Source organism: Rhipicephalus microplus, chromosome 7, assembly GCF_043290135.1.
Source record: "Rhipicephalus microplus isolate Deutch F79 chromosome 7, USDA_Rmic, whole genome shotgun sequence".
NCBI lineage: Eukaryota > Metazoa > Arthropoda > Arachnida > Ixodida > Ixodidae > Rhipicephalus > Rhipicephalus microplus.
In genome coordinates this window covers 132435719-132463140 of record NC_134706.1, presented here as the reverse complement: position 1 = coordinate 132463140, position 27422 = coordinate 132435719, and the positions used below count along the sequence as shown (strand labels likewise).

Genomic DNA, 27422 nt, shown 5'->3' with positions numbered 1-27422 from the left:
GAACCAGCTAGTCTTCTTGAAGGTAGGCGATATGGCACAACGGGAGCGTTGTCAACAAGGATAAATATATTTATTTCCCAACAGTTTCGGGAGGGATCCTCCCTTCATCAGGGGATGAGTTATACTAACATGAACTTCCAAACTTCGTTGCTGCCGCGTCCCTCTCGCCTTGGAAGATGTTTGCGAGAGTGAGAGATAACTAAAAAAGAAAGAAAGAAAGAAAAAGGACAAAAAGAATAAAAGGAGAAAAAGAAAAAAAAGAAAGTAAAAAAAGAGGAAGAACCACTGTCAACACTGAGAACAAAACCAAATGTCCGTGTACGTCCACATCCGGTTCTAATCCCGCGATGGTCAGTTCTCAGCGTGTGTCGGGCTACCCAAGATTGTCGCCGCGGTGGCGGGAGGCGCCGTGACGGCGTGTGTAAGGAAAGGGTTTCCCCTTAATGGGTCTGTCGGCTCTCTTTTATCTTCGTTCGTTTCCCTTCAATGGTCATCAAGTGGTGGGCGAACAGAACCGCTTTGTATGTGCATGTGAAAAAAAGAAAAAAAAGAAAAAAAGGAAAAAAAGAAAAAAAAACAAGAAAGGACAATGTACACGTACGAGTCAGTCAGAAAAAATAAGCACGGTCTCCAGCTATCAATCTTTGTCACGAATTTCTTCCTGGCTTACTTCTCGGAGGCAGGAGAATCTTCCGGGGTGCTCGTTGATGCCGGCTACTAATGTTCGAAATTTGAAAATAAAATATGCCTCACGCTGTTCGCGCTCACGCAAGTTTGAGAAACACAAAGAGTTACGATGATATTTTAAAAACTGTGGTTTGGCAGGCGCAGATGTCTAGATAAAGGTAGCTTCGGCTGTGAAGTGGCGTGGTACCGGTGATTATTGAACCGCAGCCAAAATGGCGTGTCTGTTTGGCCGATATATTCTTGTCCGCAGATGTTGCAATGTAGCATGTATATTACGTTACTGGAGTCAAATTAAGGCTTTCATTTATGCTGAATTTGAAATCCGAGAAGTTCGCTTTGGATTCACGTGTTGTGACCATCTGTGGGCATACCTTGCATCGAGCTTTTTCGCAGGGATGGCACCCTGATTGAATTTTGGGGGTGTTTGTTTTTGCTCTGACAAGAATGTCCTTCAGATTTTTATCCCTGCGGTACACCACGTGAGGTGGCTTCGCGAAAGTAGAAGTTAGTCGTTTGCTTTGCCTGATTATCTTGAAATTGCGGGAAAGTATGTTGTTGATTTGTGGCGCTGATGAGAAGTAAGTTAGTACAAGGTTCGTTTGGGAAGTCGTTTTAGATACTTTTTTTGGTCCCTTAATTATATCATTCCTGTTCACGTTGCGTGCACGTATTATGGCATCGTCAATAAATTCTTTCGGATAATTTTGTTTCAATAAGGAATGCTTTAGGTGTTCTGTGTGTCTGTCAAATTCTCGCATATCGGTGCATATTCTTCGGTATCTGTAGGCCTGAAAATACGGTATACCCGTTTTGCAATGGTTTGGGTGGCTGCTGTTGAAATGTAGGTACATTTGACGGTCTGTAGGCTTTTTGTTAAGGTTTGTTGACAAGCGGTCATTTTTGACCGTGACAGTGACGTCCAAGAAGTTAATGCTAGTTTTGGAAATTTTGTGCGTGAATTTAATTGACGGGTGGCACTTGCTAAAATCCTCTACGAAGCAGAAAAGACTTCCCTCATCGTGGTTCCATATCATAAATATATCGTCTAAGTATCATCTGTAGTAGAAAGGTTCCAAGGTGCGTCGCTCAATAAATGGGATTTCAAGTGAAGCCAAAAAGGTGCTTGCGAAGTTTGGGGTCATTTTCCTGCCCATTGCAGGGCCACTGACCTAAAGGAAATGCCTGCCATTGAACTCAAAATTGTTATAATTTAGTACAAGTTCAAGAAGTGTAAACAGTACCTCGCCACTTACACTTGTTAATGAGTCAGATTTTACACATTCAGAAACCATAGCCACTATTCTGTCATGGTGGGGTATGTTGGTGTGTCTGCGTCACTGTCACGCGGTGTCTGCGTCACTGTCCCGCGGTGTCTGCGTTACCGCGCGACAGTGACGCAGACACCGCGTCACCGAAAAGCGCGTGGTGTCTGCGTCACTGTCGAGCGCTTTTCGACGACAGTAGAGGCTGGCTGAGCTGTGGCCGAGAGCGGGGCAGTCGTCGTTGTGGTGGGGACGACAGGCGCACTCATTGCAGGACAAGGGGCGGCCTCCGAGGTCATGTCACCGGTACCGGCGAGCGCATTCCGGAAAAAGCGACCCTTGATGATGGAGGCGTTGCTGCCAGGGGTCCTAGCATGCTGCAGGGCTTGGCGGCGAGTCACGGTGCCGTCAGTTGAGGCCATGATGACCGCGGCTTTGCGATGGAGTTGCCAGGCTGGACAGCGGGGCTTGGTTGCAGGGTGTTTCCCGCTGCAGTTAAGGCAACGGGGTTGTGCTGCACACGATCATGGGGCATGCGTGAGGCCGCAGCGCAGGCACCATTCGTCCCGTAAGCAGGTGGCGGTTGCGTGCCCGAAGCGGCCGCAACGGGACCACTGCAGAGGCTGGGGCTGACGGAGTCAAACTGGGCGCCTTTGCTTATAGAGCAGTATATCTGGCGGGACGGTAGTCCCAGCGAAGCTGAGGGTGAGGCAGTTGCCTCTGCGTACGCCGGACACGATGGGCACAGGTGAAGCAAGGTTGTCGGCGAGGTCGTCGAAGGGGATCGTTGGGTTCACTCCAAAAACCATGCCAACACAGGTGTTCAGATCGAGTTGTTTGGCTCGAACCTTGGTCGCACAGATCGTTCCGACCTGGAGTGGGGCAGTCAGATCGGCGGTGGGGTAGCTGTCCACAGTAACAAGGTTGCGCCGGAAATTTACCCGCACTCGCTGGGTGGCTGGGAACCCCGAAAAAAAGGCGGCGATCGCATCCCTCGAAGTATCCAGGAAGTTAGCCTTCTGCCCGACAGGCCGAAAGATGATGGTGGCCGCACATCTGGGACGTCCCCGCAAACGCGGACTGAACCGCGGTCCTTTCAAGATGTTTTTGCTCGTTTCTCAAACCCACGCATAAAAAAAGAAAAGAAAACCTTCGGTGTCACGAATGGGCATTTCGGAGTGGAGTACCAGGAAGGATTATTTCTACTGTTCTCGCGGGTCCCCCCCGCGCAAACACGAGGACCGGGCGGCGCCTTGTGGTCTACAGACAGTGTGACAGTGTATGGTGGCAATATTCCGCGCGCACCCTTCAGATTTGTGGCATGGGGTGCAGCAGAGCACCTTTTGTTGGTTCGGGGAATGCGACCCTTCCGCGGTGCCTGTGCTGGGTCGGGTCTGACATTTTGTCAGCCTCCGTGGCTCCAGGGCTCATTACTGCGTTCTGCGCGGATGGCTACCCGCGGCGTTGAATTGTAGCGAAACGTCAGTGTTGTTCAAAGTTAGGCACATCGGAAGACCAGGGAGACGAATAAGTGTGGGTGAAACTCCGCGGAGGCAAGCGATGAGAAGTCAACACGATGATTTCGGGGAGCACTCATTGGGGGTTTATTCAGCTAACGCAACTTAAATTTACAGAATGCACTAGGTCACAAAGACAAAACGTAGAAATTGGTGGCATACCCCTCGGCTTGCATGGCTGGTCTCCGGTGGTGAAATGTGCTGTTGACCCCGACACCGCTCACCTCAAAAAGAGCCTGAGTCGCTGCCTAAATAGGGTTTTTTTTAGCGTCCCCGGTGGCGCGCATCAACCAGGCAAGCCGAGGATAATCAAATCAACATGTGGTTGCCTGAAGCCTGTCTCGCGACAATATCAGTTCACCCTGTGTACACACCACTTTCCGGCAAGCAGAGGCTACGCGCACACATGGTCTCAATTTTCGGCCTCTGGTCGTCCCGCGAAGTACCCCCGCTGTGTGCCTGCAGTCGTTTGCGCACGGGGCGCCAAGGAAACGAATCCTGCCTCGTGATGAAACTGTGGCAGCTTCTGGAAACGGGCGCGTTCTCTAAAACAGCCTTGACGCGCCAACGAATGCTCAAATTTTGGTGCCCTTTGTCTCCGGAGGACCGAAGCGGCGGCTCGTTCGTTTGAAGCGTGGGGGCTCAGTGGTTAGAAGAAGAAAGGCACCTAATTTCTGCAGTCTGGTCCAAAGCACGGCGCGGTGCCTGCCTTGGCGCGAAGCGCACAGTGACCGACCAGACGCGGCCCTTTCTGTTCACTCATTCTTCCTCAAGGCGGGCTCCCCGAGACAAGTTAAACGGCGCCGCTAGCAAGGGCATCTGACAAAGAACAAGCTCCAGCTGTAGCTGAAAAAGAACAAAGTTTTCAGCGAGACGTTGCCCTCGCGACACCTCCCCCCTACGAAAAAGAGTGTCCCACTCGTTTCTTCTGCAAAACACGACAAGAAATAGACTAATTATACAAAAAGGTTTTGCATTCAACAAGTGTGTGAGATGCTTATTTAAAGACACTTATGCATGTGCATAAAAGGTGAGAAGCTTTACAAAAATTACATAAAAACAACAGATGAAAAAACAAAACAAAATCATTGGGCACAGAAATATATAGGTTCACTCGTCGGTACTGCAATACAACTCAGTGTCCGTGTCGTAAGCGCTGACATTCTGTTGTGCATTGTTACCACTTGAAAATGTCTTCCAGTCGGAGTAAAGTTCAGTGTCCGTGTCGTAGCCTTCGCACTGCTGTACTGGAACACTGGTCTGTGTCCCGCGCACACAATGTTGCAAACGGAGTTTTTGACCCACTCGCGAACCGCACTCGCGCACATCACCATTGGAGCCGCACTCGCGCACAACACTTTGATAGAATCCTTGTTCATCGCTCGTTGCACTGTTCCCGAGCACAACACTTCGATGCAATCCGTGGTCATCTCTCCTTGCACTGCACTCGCGCACACCACCACCTAGATCGCGCACCTCATGATTATCATCAGACCCATCGTCCGCGTCGTCGGCATCGGGGCCCAATCGAACGTGGCAGGGCTTTAAATGGGCCACATTCACAACGTCACGTTTTTTCCCAGTTTGGTCTACCACCTCCCAGTTATTCTCGGCTACCCGGCGCACAAGACGGAAAGGCCCGTGATATTTGTGAAGAAGCTTCGTCGTCTTCTCTTTCACTCGGGAGGGAGTCCACAAGTGCACCAAGTCGCCCTGATGATAAACAACACTTCGTCGCCCAGCATCATAGCTGCGTTTGTTCTTCTCCTGGTGACGCTTCTCCCGTTCACTTACTATTTTTCGAGCCTGCCGCAGCCTGCGAGCCACTTTCATTGCATCCAGGGTGTAGTCAAATCCGCGTTGCGCGCCCACCCTACATCCACCGGTAGTGTCGGTTCATGTCCGTGAAGAAGAAAGAAGGGAGTGAATCCAGTCGTCTCGTGGGTGGAAGAATTGTATGCAAAAAGAACGTACGGTAGAAATTCATCCCAGTCGCGGTGGTGTGAGGAAACGTACATGCTGAGCATGTCAGCCAACGTGCGGTTAAAACGCTCGCACAAGCCGTTGGCCTGTGGGTGGTATGCTGTTGTGGTGGCATGCTCGCTACCCATGAGCCGGAATATTTCTTCGGTCAAGTTGTCGACAAAGTGCTGCCCACGATCGCTTATTACTTTCCCCGGGGCACCATGACGTAGGACAATTTGTTCGACGAAAGCTCTTGCTGCTTCTGCGGCAGTGGCCGCTGGACACGTGACAGCCTCGACATATTTCGTATGGTAGTCGGTAATCACGACGATGTAGCGGTTCCGTGCTTTGGATTTAGTGAAAGGTCCAATAAAGTCCATGCCCACCTGCTGAAAAGGCCGACCTGCAGGTGGGATCAGTTGGAGCAAAACCAACCGGCCTCCCTGGTGGTTGCTTTCGTGCCTGGTTGCTTTCGTGCCAGTCGGGGCAGGAGAGAACCTACTTGCTTACGTACGAGAACATCTTTGGCCAGAAATATCGGCAACGAACTTTCTCCCATGTGCGCTTGACACCTAAGTGGGCTGCCATGGTGTCGTCATGGCAGTACTTTACAATCTCAGATCTCAAGCACTTGGGGACAACGAGCGCCGCACGATCATCCTGAAACCCTTTCGCTCTTCAATACAGTACACCGTCGATCAACCGAAAGCTCCGTGCCGTTCTTTTAGTTCTCCTGACAACAGGCACACCCGAGTGCTCGAGGTGCTGCATAATTTCTTTCATTCATGCGTCTGCCCTCTGCTTTTTTCCAACATCCAGCTGATCTAGAACCAGCAACGGTAAGGGGCTTTATTCGCTTACAGGCGCGGAATCATGAGGAAGGCGGGAAAGCGTGTCGGCATTTCCATTCTTGAGGCCAGGGTGGTGTCGCAACGTTATGTCGAATTTCTGAAGCAACAGGGACCATCGCATAAGACGACTGTTCCGATTCCTTACTTTCATTAGCCAAGCCAGGCTGGCTTGATCAGTCACGACCGTGAACTTAGCACCAAAGACGTATGGCCGAAACTATCCGCAGGCGTACACAACGGCGAGACAATCTTTCTCAGTTGTACTGTAGTTCATCTCAGCCTTGTTAATGTGGCGGCTGGCATAGGCGACGACTCTCTCTTGAGTTCCAATTTTCTGTACAAGCACGGCGCCAATGCCGTAATCACAGGCATCAGTGTGCACCTCTATCGGCTTTCCCGGCTCAAAGTGACGCAGAATTGGGGCTGTGATCAGCTTCTCTTTGAGGGATTGCATGGCCACTTCGCATGCCGCATGCCAGATGAAAGGAACATCCTTTTTGGTTAAGTTGGTCACAGGTCGAGAAATACGAGAGAAATCTTTTATGAATCGCCGATAGTAGTTACAGATTCTGAGAAAGCTCTGTACACCTTTCCTGTTCCGTGGCTTGGAGAATTTTTCGATCGCTGCTACTTTGTCTGGGTCCGGCCGGATGCTTTCACCTGTGAGAATTTCTCCAAGATATTTGATCTCCGGGCGGGCGAAGCTGCATTTCTCGGACTTCAGTCATAAGTTTGCCGCGTCCAAAGCCATAAACACACTTTCCAAATCCTGCAAATCAGTTGCCATAGTCTTCGAGAAAATAAAGATGTCGTCTAAGTAGGCCAAACAAACTCTCCAGAGAAGACCACTGAGTACTTTGTTAATCATTCTCTGGAATGTGGCGGGGGCGTTGCACAGGCCGAAAGGGACAACATTGAATTCGTACAGGCCGGGTCCACAGGCAAATGCGGTCTTTTGCTTATCTTCCTCCTTGATGCCCACTTGCCAGTAGCCTGATGTTAGATCAAGTGTGGTGAAGTATTTTGACCCCTGTAGCGCGTCGAGGATGTCATCAATTCGTGGCAGTGGGTGCACATCTTTTTAATAACCTCATTGACTCTGCGGAAATCGACACAGAAACGCCAAGTCCCATTTGGCTTCTTCACGAGGACGACAGGTGATGACCAAGGACTGTGAGACTCTCTAATTATTCCATCGCGCAGCATTCCTTCTACTTGTTGCTCAATCTGTTCCCTTTCAAAAGGGAAATGACGATATGGGTGCTGATGAATTGGTCGAGAATCGCCTGTGTCAATCACATGTTCAGCGACATGAGTCTGCCAGATGGGGTTGTCACTGCTTGTAAATAGATGGTGGTACTTCTCAATGAGCGACAGCAGCTCATCCCGTTCAGGTGGCTGTAGGTGATCACCAGTCTCTATGTCAAACTCTTGAGGCACTCGATCATTCTTGGGGGCCATGATTGGCAGCTGTGCGTCATGAATAGATGAAGCCCATCCAAGCTTTATTCCGCTGAGCAGGTTTACTGGCGACATGGTATGATTAGCTATGCGAATGAGGCCTCTCCCATGCACGATCCTCGTTATTGTGCGTGCAACCTGAAGTCCGTTTCTGAGCGTGCTGTTCGGTTAGACGAGGGGAATTCCGTCCCTTGGGACCTATACTTCAATAGCGACTTCTGTGCGAGGTTCAATGCGAATTTTCTCGTGGCACCGCACTCTAAGTACATCATTATGTTCGGGGGCACTTGAGTCTATACGCAGCCGGAAACTTTCACCGTTTAGTTGCAGCTCTTTCTTGGAGAAACCAATGAGAAGCCGGGCTACTTGACAAAAAGGAAGACCACCGAGTAGCTCGTACGGGCAATCGTTGACCCCTAAAAACGTCTCGTGAACTTCGGTGGTGCCAAATTCGAGTTTTATTTGAGCTTCACCATTGGGGGTGAGCAAGCCTCCGCCAATTCCTCGGATGAATATGTCTTTTCTCGATTTCGATGAAGTACATATTTTGTTAGCTAACTCTTCTAACTACTTACATCACCTAGCTAACTACTTACATCACTGAAAAAAAGTGTAATAGAAATTTCAGACACTCAAGCAAAATTCAAAAACAGAATTGTATCGCTTAACATCTTGCAATATCCAATGATGGTCTATTAAATACAGCCGTCCACTACCCATTAACCGTCATTCTTTGAAAGTCTACAAAGCGTCTCCAAAGGTATGCGCCGAGATTTCTTTCATTTCCGCCAGGTTAGAAAACAATAACGGCAAACGTGTCCCAGTGGATGTCAAGATCAAAAAAAGATAATTAATTATTGTAGATGTACCGTGAAAATGGTAGTGCTTTGCAGGAGCAGGTATTGTTTCTTTGAAATATACGCTGCTACTTTGTCAGTAACAAACGTACAACTTTAACACAAGAAACTTAAAAGAACTGAGCTTGTGTTCATTTTCATCTACCCGCATTTTGTCTGTTACTTATTGAACCTGCAAATTACTCAATCAATACCAATGCGCACATATCTTTTAAATTGTGGATTAAGTGAGCCTAGCATAACAGCTGAAAGTTATTGAGTGAAATTAAACGGTTTCGTTCTGCGTGTGTATTTCTTCGTAGCAGCGTTTCTTTCTCATTTCATTTGTTGGAACATCTCCATGATATAATTGCTCAAGAACCCTTTTTTTCTCTCTGTCTTCTAAAGGAATGATGCAACAGCTCTTCCCCTCAAGAATCTGGCGCGCACTTCTGCGCAGATTGGAGCCAACGTTCTGCTGGTCGATTGGCGCCGGGGAGCCGCCGCACCCGTGTACTCTGTTGCCGCCTCCAACACGCCCGCAGTGGGCGCTGAACTTTCAGTTGTGTTGCAGCGGCTGATGCGAAACAACTCCAACCTGATGCCCCATGATGTCCACATCATAGGCTTCAGCCTCGGGGCTCACGTGGCTGGTTTCTGCGGCAGGCACTTCCTGATGCACACCAGGAAGAGGATCGGACGCATTACCGGTGGGATACCCTTTTACAGACGAGTCTTTGTTTGGGTTCTTCAATGCAGAAATTTCAATCTGTCTGTCTGTCTGTCTGTCTGTCTGTCTGTCTGTCTGTCTGTCTGTCTGTCTGTCTGTCTGTCTGTCTGTCTGTTTGTCTGTCTTTAAATTTAACCAACCAATGAAAGTTTAAGTTTTCCCTCAATGCTCAGCCAGTTGGATCTGGTGACTGCTTTCATAATTTTAAACATCATCGACCAAAAAGAAATAGTACAGATGTATGGGGCGCAACATCACAACGTAAGCATTAGGTGGCGCACTTCTTTACAAATATGCATACATACGTAGTTCTAAAGAACCTAGTGTCTAACACTGCGCTGGCAATGAGACGCTATGCACGAAAAAGCGGGTGTTTTCTACGTTTCGCTAGGATGATACGGTGCTGCCACCTACCAATGGATGTGCGTTTTACACAAGCTTCCATTTCCCGACATTACGGCGCTCATATCTCAAGCAGTGTTTTTAACGCAGAAGACAATTTTCTTTTGACGACCTCCGCAGGTCAGCACGCAGATACACGACCAGTTTTCTCTGAGCTCTCACAACGTTTATTTTGCCTGAATGTTCTGCAATCATTCATGCGCAGTCTTCTGCCATTATGATCTCTTACCAAATTATGTGTAGAGAAATAGGGGCTGAAAAGAAACTCATAGGGCTCCTTATGCATTAACCAGACACCACTCGAAACGAAGGCAATCATTTTTTTTTTTGTAAGTGAGTGTACTGCCCCCCTCCTAAAGCTATCTGCACCTAATGCGAATATGCATAGCTTCGATATGTGGAAGCAGCACACTTAGTTTAGCACTGCCTTTCCGATCAGCACATCGCTTACCAAGCTGAGATACATGTCATGACGTCATATATTGAAGCTTTCATCTTACAATTTCTATGCTAAGCTTTTTCCTATAACAACGGGGTGAAGAATCTTCCGGACCCGAATAAAGTTAACTATTATCTATCTAGGCTTTTTCCACACGCATGACACCACGCACCACAGTAAATTTAGTCTGTAACCTTCCATGCTTACTGCATACAGCAAGTGTTTCTTGAGCCATACACGTCGGTTTTAGTATGCGTTTGCAGTTCACCAATACTACAAGGTAAAAATGTTTACACAGAACATACTGGTTCACACAGTAATACTTAGAGGGTAATCTAGTTCTACTGTATACTCGGGCTCCTTCAGCGGCGCTTCTACCCCCAAGAAATTTTTGGAAGTACAGGCTTCGGATCCGCTTCAGATCCACTTCGGATAAAATACACTCTTGAGGTAGGCGATGCTTTTTTTCCGAGTGTAAACCACGGTGATATGAACTTATATTCAAGTGAAACTTGCTTCATTTATTTATACGCAAGCTTTATTGCAAAAAGTTTTCGTGACGAGGCGGCAAAAGTGAAACTTGGGCACATTCACCCATCAGAATATGCATTGCTCTGCCATGGCGTTCCATATTTGGCATCAAGATTTAATGAATAAATTTTTTTACAACACTAGAAAACAAGTATGCTTGTTTTTCTCTCAAATGTACGCATTAAGTAATTATGGAAATAACAGTACAGTATTAATTGAGAAACACTTAACGTTTCGTCTTTTGCAAAGCTAGGTGCGTTTTCCCAAGTGGTCTGCACCCAACGCACCACGGGTTTATTGAGAAATCGAGTCAGCGGACCTTGACGGTGCGTCTACTTAGCTTCGTCATCGCTGTGCAGTCGATTTAAAACAAGTTTAGGCAAGACGCGCCTCTAAAAAGAAAAACATAAAATTGGTGAATTATCATGCAACGACATGAGATGCTACATCTATGTGGAGCGGTGAGTTGACGACGCTTTGTTTAAATTGTCGAAAACGACTCGTAAAGCTTCAACGTTGCAGCAAACTTCAGACCTGGAGGTTTTAAGCCTCTTTGAACAACAATGGCGCTGCTTCAGTGCTTTTCACCGCAACCCACTGCCCGCGCTGTGCGAAGAATGGCACTGAAACAGTAAAAAAATATATCTGTAGACAGTTCACTAGCTAACCCTATCCAATCGTAAGCCCCTACTTCCCATAACTTCCATGGAGGTACACGATCGCAGCACCAGATTCCTCTCTAGGTATTATTGTATGAAACTCTGACTGAGAACAACAAAAAACAAGAAGATTCAGAAATACGTTTATTTCTCTGAGAGCAATAACTGCATTTTTTTCTCTTGCTCTCTGCTTTGAGCCCGCTAGCTTTCACCAATTTATTAGTTCCTATAGAAATATTAGCTTTGTGGCGTCCTTGAAGCACACAAGGCCTCGTGATAAAAAGAATAATTTACTCACACATGCCACACAGGCTACTAAACGCCTCACAGACCAAACACTTAACGAGTGTCTCTCAGTCACGTCGTTCTCTTCCTTCACTATCTACCGAAAGGGCACGTGCATTTCTGACATTCGGCCATCCTGCAACGCTTAACATCCTCGTTAAAGCTGTCCCGAAAATTTTCTTGTGACTTAACGTACAAATCTTTGGCCATCCTCTTATATGAAATATTTAGTCAATGACACACGCAAGAAAAAAGATAAAAAGAAACAGAAACACCACAAAGAAAATAGCAGTATCTATACACTGGCGTCTTAGGTTCTTCACGCCACCCAGAAGTTCGCCCGTTCGAAGCGTGAAACTTTCAAGGTGATGTACTTTCCGGCCATAATAATTTATTGAATATGCAACGTTTTAGGGAGATGGCTCAATGCTCCCTCAGAGTTGAGTAGGAAGCGCTCGAAGTCGTTAAACATTTTTTCTAAACACATCTTCAGTGACTTGATCTTGAGGAAAACCACAACGTGCAGAATGTCTGTATCTTTTTTTCTACACTTTTTTGGTCTCGACGCTTGCTCCGGCTTGTGCTTCGTCTTTTCGCCCGTCTCTGGCGAATCTCCCTGGGGATTTGCTCTGGCATTTCATCAGTTCTTCGTGCCGTCTGGTTCTGTTGGCTTCAACTGCTTCGGCTCACTATCTTCATTCGGGTTGGTCCGAGGCACTTTGTTATTATTTCTATCTGTTCTCGGGCACTTTTCACAAATTCTTCCAGTAGCTTGTCTTGTGCAACTTTGCTGTCCTCTTGCTTATCCCTATTTGTGGCATTTTGTTCGTTGACTGCTTCTTCATTTTCTTTTTTGTTCTTTCCTTCGGTTTTGTCGTCTTGGCTTGGCTGGCTGTTTGGTGTTTTGCCTCGTGCAACCTTGCAGTCCTCCTGCTTATCCATATGTGTCGCCTTCTGTCTCTGGGCTGCTGCTTCGTCTGCTTCCTTCCTTTCTTCTTTACTGCCTTTTACTGTTGCTTCTTTCTCCATTCGGTATTTTTCCTCGCTGTCCTTTTCCGTAGCACCGAGTTGGGAGTTTGCCTGCTTTTTCTTGCCCTCACCTTCAACTTCATTCCTGCCTTTCGCCTTTCCGTTGGCTCCGATAAACGTCATCGGCTTCAGATCTTCTCCCTCTTTTGTTGTCTGCGCTTTGCTGTCTCCGAAATTCTCGACATGTGGCGGGGCATGTTTGAAAAACGGGACCATGTTTCCTGTGAGGGTCGCTTCAGGCACGACTTCTAGTTTTTTAGATTCGAGACGTCGTCTGCTTCCGCCGGAGCACTTCCTATTGAGAGCAGACGTTGGCCTGTCACGTAGACGTCGGTCTCAGGTGTAGCGTGCTGGTCAACGGGTGGCAATGGTTGGTGTCGTTCCGCTCCTTGGTTTGCGTCGGTTGTCAATTTTTTGTCGTTGTAGCAGGCAGGCAGCGTTCTGAACCTGAAGGTGGTTTTAGGCTTCGGTTGCGTGTGTTGAAAACCTGTTGTCATTCCAGTTTGATGCGTTCATGCTCCAATGTGTCGCGCAGTGGGTCGGCGTCATCTTGATGCGTCCGACCCAAGAGCATGATGCAGAATTCGGGTGACCTCAGCCCCGATAGAACTTGCTCTCACGGATTGTTGTCCAGGGTGAGTTCGTGGCAAAGAGGCAGCTTAGAGAGGAAGTAGGCAGCCGTGATCTCATTACGCTGCTGCACGCACTCTAGCATCCTGCGCCACCGTTCTGGAACGCGAGTCTGGCTGACGAAGGTCTGAAGGAAGCGTGCCTCTACCTCCTCCCATGACGCCATCTGGGAACTCCTCGAACGGTACCAGTCTTTGGCAGCTCCTATCAATTGCGCCTGGGCTGTTTTCACGGTGTCGCTGCTGGCCACGCGGGAAGGTTAGATGTTCGACGATTATTCTAGATCCACTCGCGCGCCGAACGAGTGTCTTCGGAGCCGGCGAAAACGCCGATGTTGTGGCTGAAGTCAGGAATTACCTGAAACGTTGCCGCTGGCTGAGGTTGCGCCCGTAGAGTCAGTAGTCCCAGCAGGGTCAATAGTAGACGGTCCTTTTAAATGCGAAGCATTTCTTTGCGAACTTCGGCGACTGTGAAAGTATCTATCTATCTATCTTTCTATCTATCTATCTAACTATCTATCTAACTATCTATCTATCTATTCATCTATCTATCTATCTATGGATCTATCTATCTAGCCGCCTATGACTTTTCGCACTTCTGGCCGTTTCGATAATGGCATCGATACAAAACTTGGTATGACATAACATGACTGTATCAAGAACATATTTCACTAGTCATACTATGAAAATCAAGATATATGTATGTCATGAAAGTCATAATTTACATTTATGGTCCTGCTGCTCTAGCGGTGGCTTCGTTCACATGATATATTGCAAAACTGGTAAGGTATGACGTGATTGCATGCTGAACACAAGAGGCAGACCCTGACATCAAAATTATGACATGCTTGTCATGTGAGATCATTACTACATGCCAAGCTCATTATGCACTCGCGGCCGTTTCGCTAGCGTCACATATACCAAATTGGGTATTATGGTACGTGAATGAATGCTAAAGGTATGTGACTGGTGCGAACATGATAATCATGAGACGCGTGTCATGTAACAACATGACTACTTGCCACGCTCATGATGCGCTGGCGGCTGTTTCGCTAGCTTCACTTATGCCACATTTGGGCCCCGCCGCGGTGGTCTAGTGGCTAAGGTACTCGGCTGCTGACCCGCAGGTCGCGGGTTCGATTCCCGGCTGCGGCGGCTGCATTTCCGATGGAGGCGGAAATGTTGTAGGCCCGTGTGCTCAGATTTGGGTGCACGTTAAAGAACCCCAGGTGGTCAAAATTTCCGGAGCCCTCCACTACGGCGTCTCTCATAATCATATGGTGGTTTTGGGACGTTAAACCCCCCAAATCAATCAATCAATGCCACATTTGGTATTACGGGACGTGAATGGATGAAAAAGGTATGATACTGGTGCAAACATTAAAAAACATGAGCTGCATGTCATGTAACAACATGACTACATGCCGTGCTCTTGATGTGCTCGCGGCCGTTTCGCTAGCTTTACATGTACCAAACTCGGTATTACGTGACGCGAACGGACGACATAGGCAAATGAGACATCCAAACTTGATAATCACGACATGCGTGTTATGCGAAAACATGGCTACATGTTATACTGATGATGCGCTCGCGGCCGTTTCGCTAGCTTCACATATGCCGAATTTGGTAATACGTGGCGCAAATAACTCACGAAGGTATGTCACTGGTGCAAACATGATAATCGTGATATGCGTGTCATGTTAGAAATGTACAACATGCCCCAGTCAAGACGCCAGTACATTTCAATGTGACGTGGTGCGCGTGTTCGCTGGCGTTCATTTCTTCGCGTCAAGCCGGCGTTGACAGGCCAGGCAGTGGGCCTGCCGTATACTCGCAGGCGCACGCTGCGCTGCATGGCTTTGACTCATGCGTTGCAGCGCTTCAAGCGTCCCTCCGGCAGGAAAAGAGGGAGACGCACTGTTGTCTGGGTAACACATGAGCGCGAAATGCAGCAAGTCGCATTTCGCACCGGTTGTTGTCGGGCCGCGCCGACAGATGCTGGTCGCGCCTGGCGTCAGACAATAGTGTGCTTGCGTTTCGCTAACGTAGCGTCGCTGTGCCCAGCGTGCGCACGCGTCGACGCTACATTGGAGTGTATTGGGCCCTTCATTATTGGCTCATGGCCGTTTTGCTAGCTCCGCATATACCAAATTCGGTGTTATGTGTCGTTAAGGGATGACAAAATATATAACTGACGCAAACATGATAATCCTGACACGCGTGTCATGTAAAAACATGGCAACATACCACACTCATAGTGAGCTCGCTAATGTTTCTCTCGTTCCATATATAAAAAATTTGGTATCACGTGACGTCAGTAGATGACGAAGGTAAACGACACATCAAAATATGATAATCATGACACGGAAGTCATGTACGGCATCATTTACCCCCACTTAGTAACGTTCTCTGATTTTGAAAGGCCATATGAACTTTTTTCATTCGTGCTTCACATATCATCGATTTCCACTGTACGTGGGACCTGCCATTTTTTTTTCTTGGATAGCTTTTAGTAGTTCACGAGCTGTGATGTTGTCTCCATGGTCAAGGTCAGCGTCTCACCACCAGTCGGGTTGACTCGTTTGTGGGTGTGTTCCATTAGGCTTGCGTTAACAGGCTTCGCTGACTGAGCAAATCCATTTTCTCACAGTGGCGCTTGGATGGCGATTCCACGTCTGAAATGTTAGCTTCCGGCGTCCTTGAAGCACCCGAGACGTTGTAGAAAGGGAAAGATTTACTTAACGTTCAAGAAAACACAAGCTACACAGGCTACAAATACGCCACACAGGCCACACACTTCACGAGCGCCTCTCAGTCACGTCGTCTTCTTCCTTCACAATCTACCAAAAGGGCACGTGCATTTCCAACAGGGGTATGTTGTGTGGGTTGTAAAAGCTAAGCAGACCGAGCTTGCACCTCAAGTGCGGTTCACCCACATTGCTCAATTCTTGCTGAACTCGCCACTTCGCCCTTATAGAAGACTCCAACCACTCGGCCAGTCGTATAGTAAAGTGCGATGCTCGCATTTTCATCATCATCATCATCATCATCATCAGCCTGACTACGTCCACTGCAGGACAAGGGCTCTCCCATGTTCCGCCAGTTAACCCGGTCCTGTGCTTGCTGCTGCCAATTCATACCCGCAAACTTCTTAATCTCATCTGCCCAACTAACCTTCTGTCTCCCCCTAACCCGCTTTCGTTCTCTGGGAATCCAGTTAGTTACCCTTAACGACCAGCGGTTTCCTGTCTACGCGCTACATGCCCGGCTCATGTCCATTTCTTCTTCTTGATTTCAGCTAACATATCCTTAACCCCCGTTTGTTCCCTAATCCACTCTGCTCTCTTCTTGTCTCTTAAGGTTACACCTACCAATTTTCTTTCCATTGCTCGCTGCGTCGTCCTCAATTTAAGCTGAACCCTCTTTGTAAGTCTCCAGGTTTCTGCTCCGTAGCTAAGTACCGGCAAGATACAGCTGTTATATACCTTTCTCTTGAAGGATAGTGGCAATTTACCTGTCATAATTCGAAAGTGTTTGCCAAATGTGCTCCACCCCATTCTTATTCTTCTAGTTACTTCAATCTCGTGGTTCGGCTCCGCGGTTATTACCTGCCCTAAGTAGACATAGTCTTTTACAACTTGAAGTGCACTATTACATATCTCGAAGCGCTGCTCTTTTCTGAGGTTGTTGTACATTACTTTCGTTTTCTGCAGATTAATTTTAAGACCGAAATTTTAAGAGCGCACTTTACTACCTAATTAGTATTCGGGTGACTGCATAATAGCCCGCAAGGCGCTACTTGGGCAATAATGCCACCGCTGCAATCTGTCTCGAAATCTAATCAAACTGAATTATGACTCATTTCTTTCGAGAAGGCAAACGGCCATAGGTTATTTACACGCGAATATTATTGCGTAAATACAACCCGCCAACATGTGTCGCAATTTCTAATCGCAGCTTATAAAGACTAAACTGGGATTGTTTGAAGAGGCTTGTTCTTTGGCTAGATTGCCGCGCTTTGTGCGTGCCATTTGTGTTCCTTTTTTCAAAAGTGTCTGACATTATATTGCACAAACGTACAGCATATCTGACATTTATATATGTGCCGGCACAGTACAGCCCCTACTGTAGCCGTTCCTTATTAGAGCCCGGGCTTTTACGGTCACTCCATGTATTAATTTGCACATCTTTTTTCTGAAATTTGGGGCAAGACAGAACACAAAAGAGATACGAGCACCTTTCTTTCCTGTGATTGCCTAGTGCCCTGCTGCAGCGAATATTTCGTGAAGAAGCAAAAGCCTACAGATAAATTCCGCCGTTAATTTTTTGTGTCTTTTAGACAGATACTGAAATGAGGTACGCAAATACGGTACAATATGGTACCACTCCTTCTGTACGGGTGGTTATGCTTTTGCCATTGATGGCACCTTAACACCACAAAAGTTTTTCACACAATCACTGCGGCATTCTGGCCGGTAAGCATATGCTAATTGCTGCTGAGGAGCCTGCACTTTAGGGAACACACTGCCACTGGAAATTGGAGTGACGAAATCACAACGAGCGGGAAAGGTGAAGCGCTAGCGTACTGCCTCACTGTATTGGCGTACCGCATTTCCATAACTTCATAAAAGACTTCATTAGAGCACTTACACTCTGGTGAACTATATTCGGCTTAATACGGCTATTTTTAAACAGCAGCTTTTAAATGCTAACCTTTTAATGGTCGAGCTCAATCCGGCGTAAGGCGTGACCACCCTAACTGCGCGTCTTCTCCCGCTCTCTCTTCTTTTCTATGCATTCCCTCTTCCTTGCCAACACGCCGACGCAGGTAGCGTCTGCTAGCTAGAGCCCACTCCACCCTCACTCTCCCTAGGCATCTCCACGTAGCGCTTACACGCCCATTGCGCATACGCACTCCCTGCACCTCCTCTCCTACGTTTCCGCCATATGTCACCTCGCAACGGCGACGCACGCAGCATCTGCTAGTCAGTTAGTTTCTTGATTGAAAACACCGACTGCTCACGCTCCACAACCATCACTGTCCACCCCGTATATATATATATATATATATATATATATATATATATATATATATATATATATATATATATATATATATATATATATATATATATATATATATATATATATATGTATGCATGTATGTGTGTGTGTGTTTGTGTGTGTGTGTGTGTGTGTGTGTGTGTACGGCCTTTCGGCGTCTAAGTAGGGGTTGTCACTGCTAGAGTAGTCGGGGTGAGGGGTCACAGAGCCCGTGGGAAGCGGGAAATTGGGCGGCTTGGCGGAGGGTAAAGTTGCATCGTCGGGACAATGTCTTTCCCGAGCTAGGATGTCAAGAGGTGCACTGTCGAGTTGGTTGGTCGCAGAGCTCTTATTCGTGATAGAGCCTAGGTTGGAGACAAGGAAAAGCTGGCGACGCATATCATCGATTTCCACTGTACGTGGGATTTGCCCAGTTTTTTCTGTCGGGGGCCGATAAACCGTTGTACCAGGTAAACCCGCTTTGGTAAATTAGTCTTAGAAAAATTGATAGATTTACACTTAGCCAAAAGGCACTTACTCTACCACTGGCATGCCTTCAGTGTCCCTTTACTTAGTGTTTGTGCAACAATCGATGTATCCAGCATAAAGCTACAACTTCGTATGATGATAATGTTGATGATGATTTGTGTCTTTGCCCTTTGTAACGGGTCAACACAAAAGTCGTGTTCCAGGCTAGGTGTATAAAAAGAAAAGAAGAAAGAAAAGAAGAAAAAAAAGATCGAAAGCACTAAGGAGAGTTCACTTTTGGCACCACTTCCACCACTGTTGGGGCCTTGTCTGTGCGGTGGAATAATTTCAACTATTCGCATCTTGTGTGTAATCTTAATAGAGCGATCTACAATAATTGTGAACTTTCTCAAACAATGAGGCGCAGTTTTCGCTAAGCATTCCAGACAGGCTTTGTGGGCGAAACCCGAATGAAACATAAGTAAAAATAAGCAACTCACTAGGTAATATACACTCAGTTCTTTTGTACGAACTATTGAACTTCTAATCAATCTTTATCACTTAATAATATATTCATTGGAGTTTAACACCCCAAAACCATTATATGTATCTATCTATCTATCTATCTATCTATCTATTTATCTATCTATCTATCTATCTGTCTGTCTGTCTGTCTGTCTGTCTGTCTATACAATATCAATGAGCTGTTGGGAATTCCTCCTATTAGGCAAAAACTGTTATAGGTTAACAAGCTGTATATGGTGAGACAGGGCGCTAAACAAAACGCTCGTGTCTGTGCGCATACGCACTTCTGCCCCTCCTCTTCTACGCTCCCGCCATATGTCACCTCACAACGGCGACGCCGCAGCGTCTGCTAGTGAGTTTCTTGATTGAAAACACCGACTGCTCGCTCTGCACAACTGTCCACTGCCCACCCCGTATATATATATATATATATATATATATATATATATATATATATATATATATATATATATATATATATATATATATATATATATATATATATATATATATATATATATATATATATATATATATATATATTGCACTGTGTCTTTACGTTCAAGATAATGCTGGTGGAAGATTTCTCCTGTGAGTTGCTGAAAATGAAAATTCGCAGCTTGCGCATGAACCACAAGTGTACTCCAGGTCTCTGTGTCCAATTGGAGTCTTCTGTCTCTCATTACGCACAGTGATTGACATGTTCTAGTAGAAAACACCGGTCCATCACTGCGGGGCGTCTCCCTAGGTCTCCCTCCTCGGCAACGTCGCGATGAGTGCCAGCATCAACACTACCACCAGTATGAAATGAACGCCCGCTTTTTCATATCTACACATGGGTCCCTTTAGCGGGAGATGGTGATACTTTTCCCCAGTTTCCTCTTATGAATAAAACTAAACTTTCATTTCAAAAGGCCCACGATGTGGTTCTCTGGCTCGGCCTACTCATCCTCACCTGAAAGCAGCCCACGACGTTGTCTTAGGCAGCCTCCTTGAACGATGTTGTCCGAGGTATAGCGCATTCAGGACGGGACAGAGAAGAAGACACAGAACACAGCCCGCCGTGCAACCTTAGTCGACTGCATTTCTTGAACGATGTTTCTCGATAGAGATGTCTGCTTTTAGATTTAGTTCAAACGAAATTTCGCTTAACCAATGCATGATAGGCACAGACCGTAACACCATGCCATGCTTGTACACTTTGCGCATTTGATTCTGTTTCAGCATCATGTGAAGCTCCTAACCTTGTTGATCTCTTTTCTGTGGCCTAGCTCTTGACCCAGCCGGACCTCTCTTCGAAGGCACTAATGTGTCCGTGTCCAGAGGTGATGCTGACTTCGTGGACGTAATTCACACTAACATGGGCCAATTGGAACACCTTCAGTTTGGTCTCGCTGCTTCAGTGGGTGACGTTGATTTCTTCCCTAACGGAGGATCGGAGCAGCCAGGATGTCATCGTATCGGTGAGCAACAGCCGACACTATTTTGGCGAAAATCAGCCAAGCCCATGCCTCACAGGTTAAAACGGCAAGAATCAACGTATATAATAATGATAAATCTCGTAAATAATGCAGCCGTTTCACTGCATTTGTACAGTACCACTCTTGTTCTCTGTACGGCGAGTTCAAAATGTAGCTGTTGTTCTCAAAGTGAAAATTTTTACCTTTAGTTGTATTGTGTCACTTGTCTACTCAGGGTTGTACAGCAATTTCGAATTTATTGTCAAGTGTATTTATTTAAATGTAATATACCTCAAAATGGTACCCTTTCATAAAATTTGTATAAAGATTCTAATCACACTAACTGCCCCAGTGCTCCCAACATGTACTAAAATACTTATGTAACAGATCGGATTATACCACACAGGCTAATGGTCACAGGGTAGCCACACAGGCTAATGGTCCAGATACTTTTGACACCATTTTTTAGGAAGTTGGCTGAATAAACATTGCGTGATAGATCGGAAAATATAGGCTGCTGCCTTTGCATCAACGCTCAGAAAAACTAGCCACTACTCGGTAAACACAGCTGTACAAAATTCGTGTACATGCATTCACATTGAATAACAATGAATTCTATAATCACACCCAAATAATCAAAATACCAAACATTCGAAAATCTAGGAGAGAAATTTCGCTAATAACGTGAACATAAAACAAGTCAGGCTACACTTAGCAGCACATGGAGTCTGACCGAATGGGACAGATACGAAGAAGCAAACGCAATCATGGGAAGCGGGCGAAACCAAGATCGAAGAAACGAGAGAAGGTGATGCGCGCACACACACACACACACACACACACACACAGACACACACACACAAACAAAACACATACACACACACGCACACGCACACACACAGACACACACACACACATTATGCGGCGGGAAAGGGTCCGCACCAACTAAACGTTGAAATAAAAACAGAAGTGACGTGTAGGCCCTGCTACGGAGGCCTTGCCTCTTTTGCTATGATCGATCAATGCTTACTATTTCCCGCCATGAATTGTTTCTCGACCAGAGGGACTTCCTTCGAACCCTGGACTTCACATACAATCGCCATCACTCTTGTCCGTTCTTCTATATGCCCACATAAGCAACAATACCTGTTCTAACGATCATTCTACCTTTAGTTGCGCAAGCCGGATCCATTTTTGTCTCTGTAAACTTTTTTTTCTACTAAACTCCGTACCATCATCGACTTCTTTTTTCCTCCGATAGTATCCAATCCGTTCCTCTAACTCACAAACCTACATTAACGAGCAGCGAAAGACGGCAGTGGAGCTCAATCTGAGTTATGCAAATGGTTCCTGGGGAACGTAACAAAATCAAGAGTGTTCGACGAAATATTACTACGATAGCATCTTCAAGCGGAGTCTCTAGAAATTGGAGGATCGGGATGTTTACAACACGTCAAAGACTATGTTTTTCGAATGTCGCTATTAGTGGCTTTCACTTTTTCTGGCGAGACAAGGTCGTGAAGGTCGCTACTGAAAAGTTCAGCGTAGACGTGCGCGAAACACTTCTGACGCTGCCAGAACTTGAACGATGTTTCTGTGAAATGACACCAGTTCCTGTGGTAAATAGAATTGGTAGCATTTTTACGTGCTTATAGTGCCGCCGTACACATATGCAACAAGAATACGTTCTCTCACGACAAATAACCACCAAGGCTTTCTTAGACAAAATATCCCAAAAACTGTGACCACTTCTTCGCCTAGCCATCCCTGACTTAGCTGTGTCCGGGAAAGAGGGCAGCTTGGGCATTCAGCACATGTTGGTTGTTCTCAATGCAAATCATTTCTTAGCAAACTTCAGCCTTTTTGAGCGTATCTACCTATCTATCTATCCATCTATCTAATCTATCTATCTATCTATCTATCTCTCTATCTATTTATCTTGGCGCCTATGACTTTTAGCTCTCCTGGCCGCTTGGATAATGGTATCGATACCAAACTTGGTATGGCATACCATGACTCTATTACAAGCATATTTGACTAGTCATACCATGAAAATCAAGATATGCATGTCATGAAACTCATGATTCTATTGGTCCTGCTGCTCTTGCGGTGGCTTCGTTCACATGGCATGTTGCAAAACTTGTAAGGTATGAGATGATTGCATACTAAACACAAGCGACAGACCCTGACATGAAAATTATGGCATGCTTGGTATGTAACAACATGACTACAAGCCACGCTCATGATGCGCTCACGGCCGTTTCGCTAGCGTCACATGTACAAAGTTTGGTAGTATGTTACGTGAATTAATAACGAAGGTATGTGACTGGTGTCAACATGATAATCATGAGATGCGTGTCATGTAACAACATGACTAAATGCCATGCTCATGATGCGCTGGCGGCCGTTTCGCTAGCTTCACATATGCCAAATTTGGTATTACGTGACGTCAAGAGATGACAAAGGTATGCGACTGGTGCAAACATGATAATCATGAGATGCGTGTGATGTTACAACATGACTACATGCCACATAGAAAGTGCCAATACATTTCGACGTGACTGGACGCGCGTGCGCACCGGCGTTCGTTTCGTTGGGTCCACCAGCGTTGCCACGCAAGGCGCCGGTCCTGCCATATACCCGCAGGCGCGCGCCGCTCTGCATTGCTTTGACGCATGCGTGTTTCAGCGCGTACGACGTCCCACCATCACGAGAACAGGGAGAGACGCAATGTTGTCTGGGTAGTGCATCGGCACGAAAGGCAGCATATCGCATTTGGCGCCGGTTGCCATTGGGCCGCGCAGATGAACACTGGTCGCGCCTGGCGTGAGACTATAGAGTTCTCGTGTTTTGCTAACGTATACATAGCGTCGCTGCGCTCTGCGTGCGTGCACGTCAACGGCACGTTGGAGTGTATTGGGCTTTTCATTGGGCCTTTCGCTGCTGTTTCTCCAGCGCCACATATACCAAATTTGGTGTTACGTGACGTCAATAGATGACGAAGGTATATGACCTGTGCAGACATAATAATCACGACACTTGTGTCATGCCAGAACATGACAACACACCACGTTTATAGCGTGTTCGCGGCTGATTTGCTAGCTTCACATATACTGAATTTAGCATCACGTGACGTTAAAAGATGACAAAGGTAAACGACACATCCAAACATGATAATCATGACATGGAAGTCGTGCACGGCATAATTTACCTCCACCTCGTAGAGTTGTGGTGATTTTAAAGTGACAGATCAACCTTCCCTATTCGTGTTTCTGATATCATCGATTCCCACTGTAAGTGGTATCTGCCAATTTTTTCACTATCATGACACCCCGGCAGCAGCAGCACGTCTCTTTGTCCAACATTTATTACCCAGTTTGGTGCGGTGTTTTTCATGTCGTCTCTTTTTGCCTGTGATTGCGCGAGTGTCTCATAGGCCAAATCACTTCCGTAGAAGTTAGCTTACTGGCTCTGTTTCTCCCATTCAGCTTGCAGCCACCGAAGGGCGCATGAATTGATGATCGAATCTATAACGAACCAACACTGCATATTCACGTCACAACCTGTCAACAGCCAACGAGATCTAATTGCAAAGAAAATCAACTTGAGCTCGAAGTCGCTGCACGAAAGTGGCTCGACCGGCCAAGGAGCCATGGGATACTACAGCATCAGCGCCAAAGGACGTGGAATCCAGTACATCAGGACTAGAAGCAAACCACCGTTTTGCATTCGGGAGTAAGAAAAAATAAAAACACATTTCATAACTTGGCATCAATCCACATCTCTAATTATTTGGATAATACTTATTGAAAGACTCATGTTCTGCGGCGTCCTCTGCTTCGTTGCACTTTCTATTTCCTAATTTTATATTATTTGCTTTATACGTCACTGGAAGAGAGCCACTACGTGCTTAACCACGATTCTTGAATGCCATAGTACTCATTTGCCTCTGTCTCTAGCCGCAAGTTGCCAGATTGACACAGTTTTAACGCGAAAGCGTTAAAGTGCTCGTTTCGCGGAAGTTTTGGTGTCAGCGTCGGCGTCGTTTGTTGTGAGCAAAAAATCATCGCCTTATGCGTGACCAAGTAATTAAAAATGATGCAAATGAATTAAACAAATGATAAAAAACTAGGGCTGTTTGAGTGTGAGTGGGGCTTGAACCTGGGTCATTTGCGTGGCAAGCGGATGTTCTACCAACGCCTAAGCTTGTGAAAACAGTGAAAAGAACTTACTCTGCTTGAGAATTCAGTGAAAGTAGCTTTCATGCTTTACAAGCACATGCGTTCTGTATACTTGCTTTACAATGCGACATGAAATATTGCAGTAACAATGCTTGGTACAAGCTTCCATTGCCAATGGGCGTCAGAATATGTTCATATTATAATGGCTTCATAGTTGAAAGGTGGTGCGCCACTACAAAAGGTGCACGCGCTAATGAGCCTAATGTAAAGTGAAAAAAGAAAAGTGGACGAAAAGACAACTTCCACCAGCCAGTACTGCACTATGTGTGTCGACGTCTTTTTGACACATCCCTCATTGAAATGCCGCCGTGATCGAACCCACAACTTCAAACTTGGCTTTAACTCTCCATTTGTGGCAGCCGTTTACCCAAGTAGCCAGACTACAGCGAGCTTCTCTATTTCGGTCTGTGGTGACTCTTGCATCAGTTTCTGTTCTTATGTTTTATTCAGCATAGTTTAGACCTCTAAATCCCTGTTCGATTCCGAGGTATGCACGTTATGACAAAAGATACGAAATCAGTTGACTGCGCAAGCATACAGCTAGCGTCACAGCACAGCGAACACAATGATCTCTGCCATGAATACGCACAAAATACCGAACGTCTTTCGGCCACAGAAGTAAACTTTCTAAAGCACGACGTCGGCCATAAGATATCATCGTCTGCTTCATTTCAAGTGAAAGCCTTATATGGCTCACCAAAAAGGAAATATGGCGACCGGCGGCGTGTACGGACGTGGCGCGAAATGGCGGGCCGATCCAGGCGGTACTGCAACACTGGGTGAGAGTGAATTGGGGCGAATCATGGGACATGTGAATTAAAATATTAAGGGTACGAAGGTAATTAAATGGTAAATTACTGGAAATTAGGTGTTGAAGAGAATTAAAGTTGAACCAAATGTCCATTATTATCGAATAAAATCTGCCGCAACTGTATTCCCCAAATGAGAACTTTAGGCACTATGATGCTGTCAAACACAGCTAGACTAGTAGTGAAGCATTGCCTTTGTGATGTCACAACTGCAAAAGCATTAGCGGCTCTGACTAACGAATATGTCCTGTGTTACACACGTATTCTTGAAGAAGTTTGGTGTAAGGTTTGTAATTCACAATTACACCTATACACACAATTTAATAGTGCACAGTACCAATCAAATGATAGTGATGTTCGTATGTAAAAATAAATGTGGGATACACAGAAAATATAGAATTTATGCGAAATTGCTGCCATCTGTCGGCCGCCATGTGCACACCGTCATGGGGGGGGGGGGGGGGCTAACCACCACGCATTACGCAGGGTCTGCGTGTGTTTGCGTATACGTAAGACGTATCGACGTGTGGTGTATATACGCAAATAACCGCAGTGTCGTCGTATTGCTACGCCCCTTGCTTCACACAGAAAGGAATACGAACTGCTTAACCCTTTACTGCCGAGTGTCACAAATTCGCGACATACCAAAAAACTTCAAGCAAGCAAGCCACGAAATTCATGCCACCTTTAATGCCAGCTGTCAAGTCCTCAAGGGGAATGTAGATTTCAGCATACAAAATCTAGCGCTGTCTCGAGTAAAGTAATCTATGCTAGAAGCAAGTCTTGTGTAGCTGATGGTAGAAAGCTTGAAGCATGTGCAACAGCTCTCACTTTTTCATTCTTTTGCGCCGGAGTAACGTAAGTTCCATCTTCATTATGGTTGTTCATTTCGTGTGTGCACATCTAAGATGAGCCACATGACACACTACGTAGTTCTAAAACACGTTTTTTGTTCCAAGGTCCTCGCTTCTTTGATATATGAAGAATTCGCGACATACTTAAATGTGTACAATAAATTTGTGTTTTAGATAATTTACTTCAGAATCAATTAAAGGTTGTTCTTTAAAGTCGTGAAATTAAAAAAATTTTTATTTCTTTTGGCTCTTTGTTATTTCAGGCAATAAGAAGTTAAATTTAAAAAATTGCCCGCAGCTTCCCTCGGGGGAACACTGAGGAGGATGCGGAGCATATAATTGGTTAACGGGGTGTTAAAGTGCGACTTACTTGGGTCGATGGCTGAATTGGTTAACGTGGTTGTGAAATGGGGTGTTAAATTGCGACTTACTTGGGTCGATGGCTAAATTGGTTAACGTGGTTGTAGGAGGGGGTGTTAAATGAGTGAACACGTACACACGTATGCGAAAGGGCGGCGCTGGTCGAAGGGACGTCGATCATTGTGTTTGTGGATTCGTTGGAATTCATTTCACCGCGACCTTGGACGTCGACGCGCCGTACAAACTAACCGACGAGCGGAAACTGAGCGAGCGAGCGCCGACCTTGAGTATATATACAGCGCGACGGCGCATGCACTGTCAGCTGTTGAATGTTCTCGAAGCGCGACGCCACATGCGCATCCACTGGAGAATCAGGAGA

The 27422-nt window shown here is 46.2% G+C and overlaps 1 protein-coding gene across 1 annotated transcript in view; it reads left to right on the top strand.

The window, feature by feature from the left end:
* Positions 1–24554, top strand: part of LOC119179066 (pancreatic lipase-related protein 2) — a 42962-nt gene extending 18408 nt beyond the window's left edge. The window contains exons 5-7 of the mRNA XM_075868299.1: positions 9040–9289; positions 20591–20782; positions 24268–24554. Coding sequence (XP_075724414.1) covers positions 9040–9289; positions 20591–20782; positions 24268–24518 — 693 coding nt within the window. The 3' untranslated portion in view covers positions 24519–24554. The remainder of the gene's footprint in view (positions 1–9039; positions 9290–20590; positions 20783–24267) is intronic.
* Positions 24555–27422: the final 2868 nt, after the last annotated feature.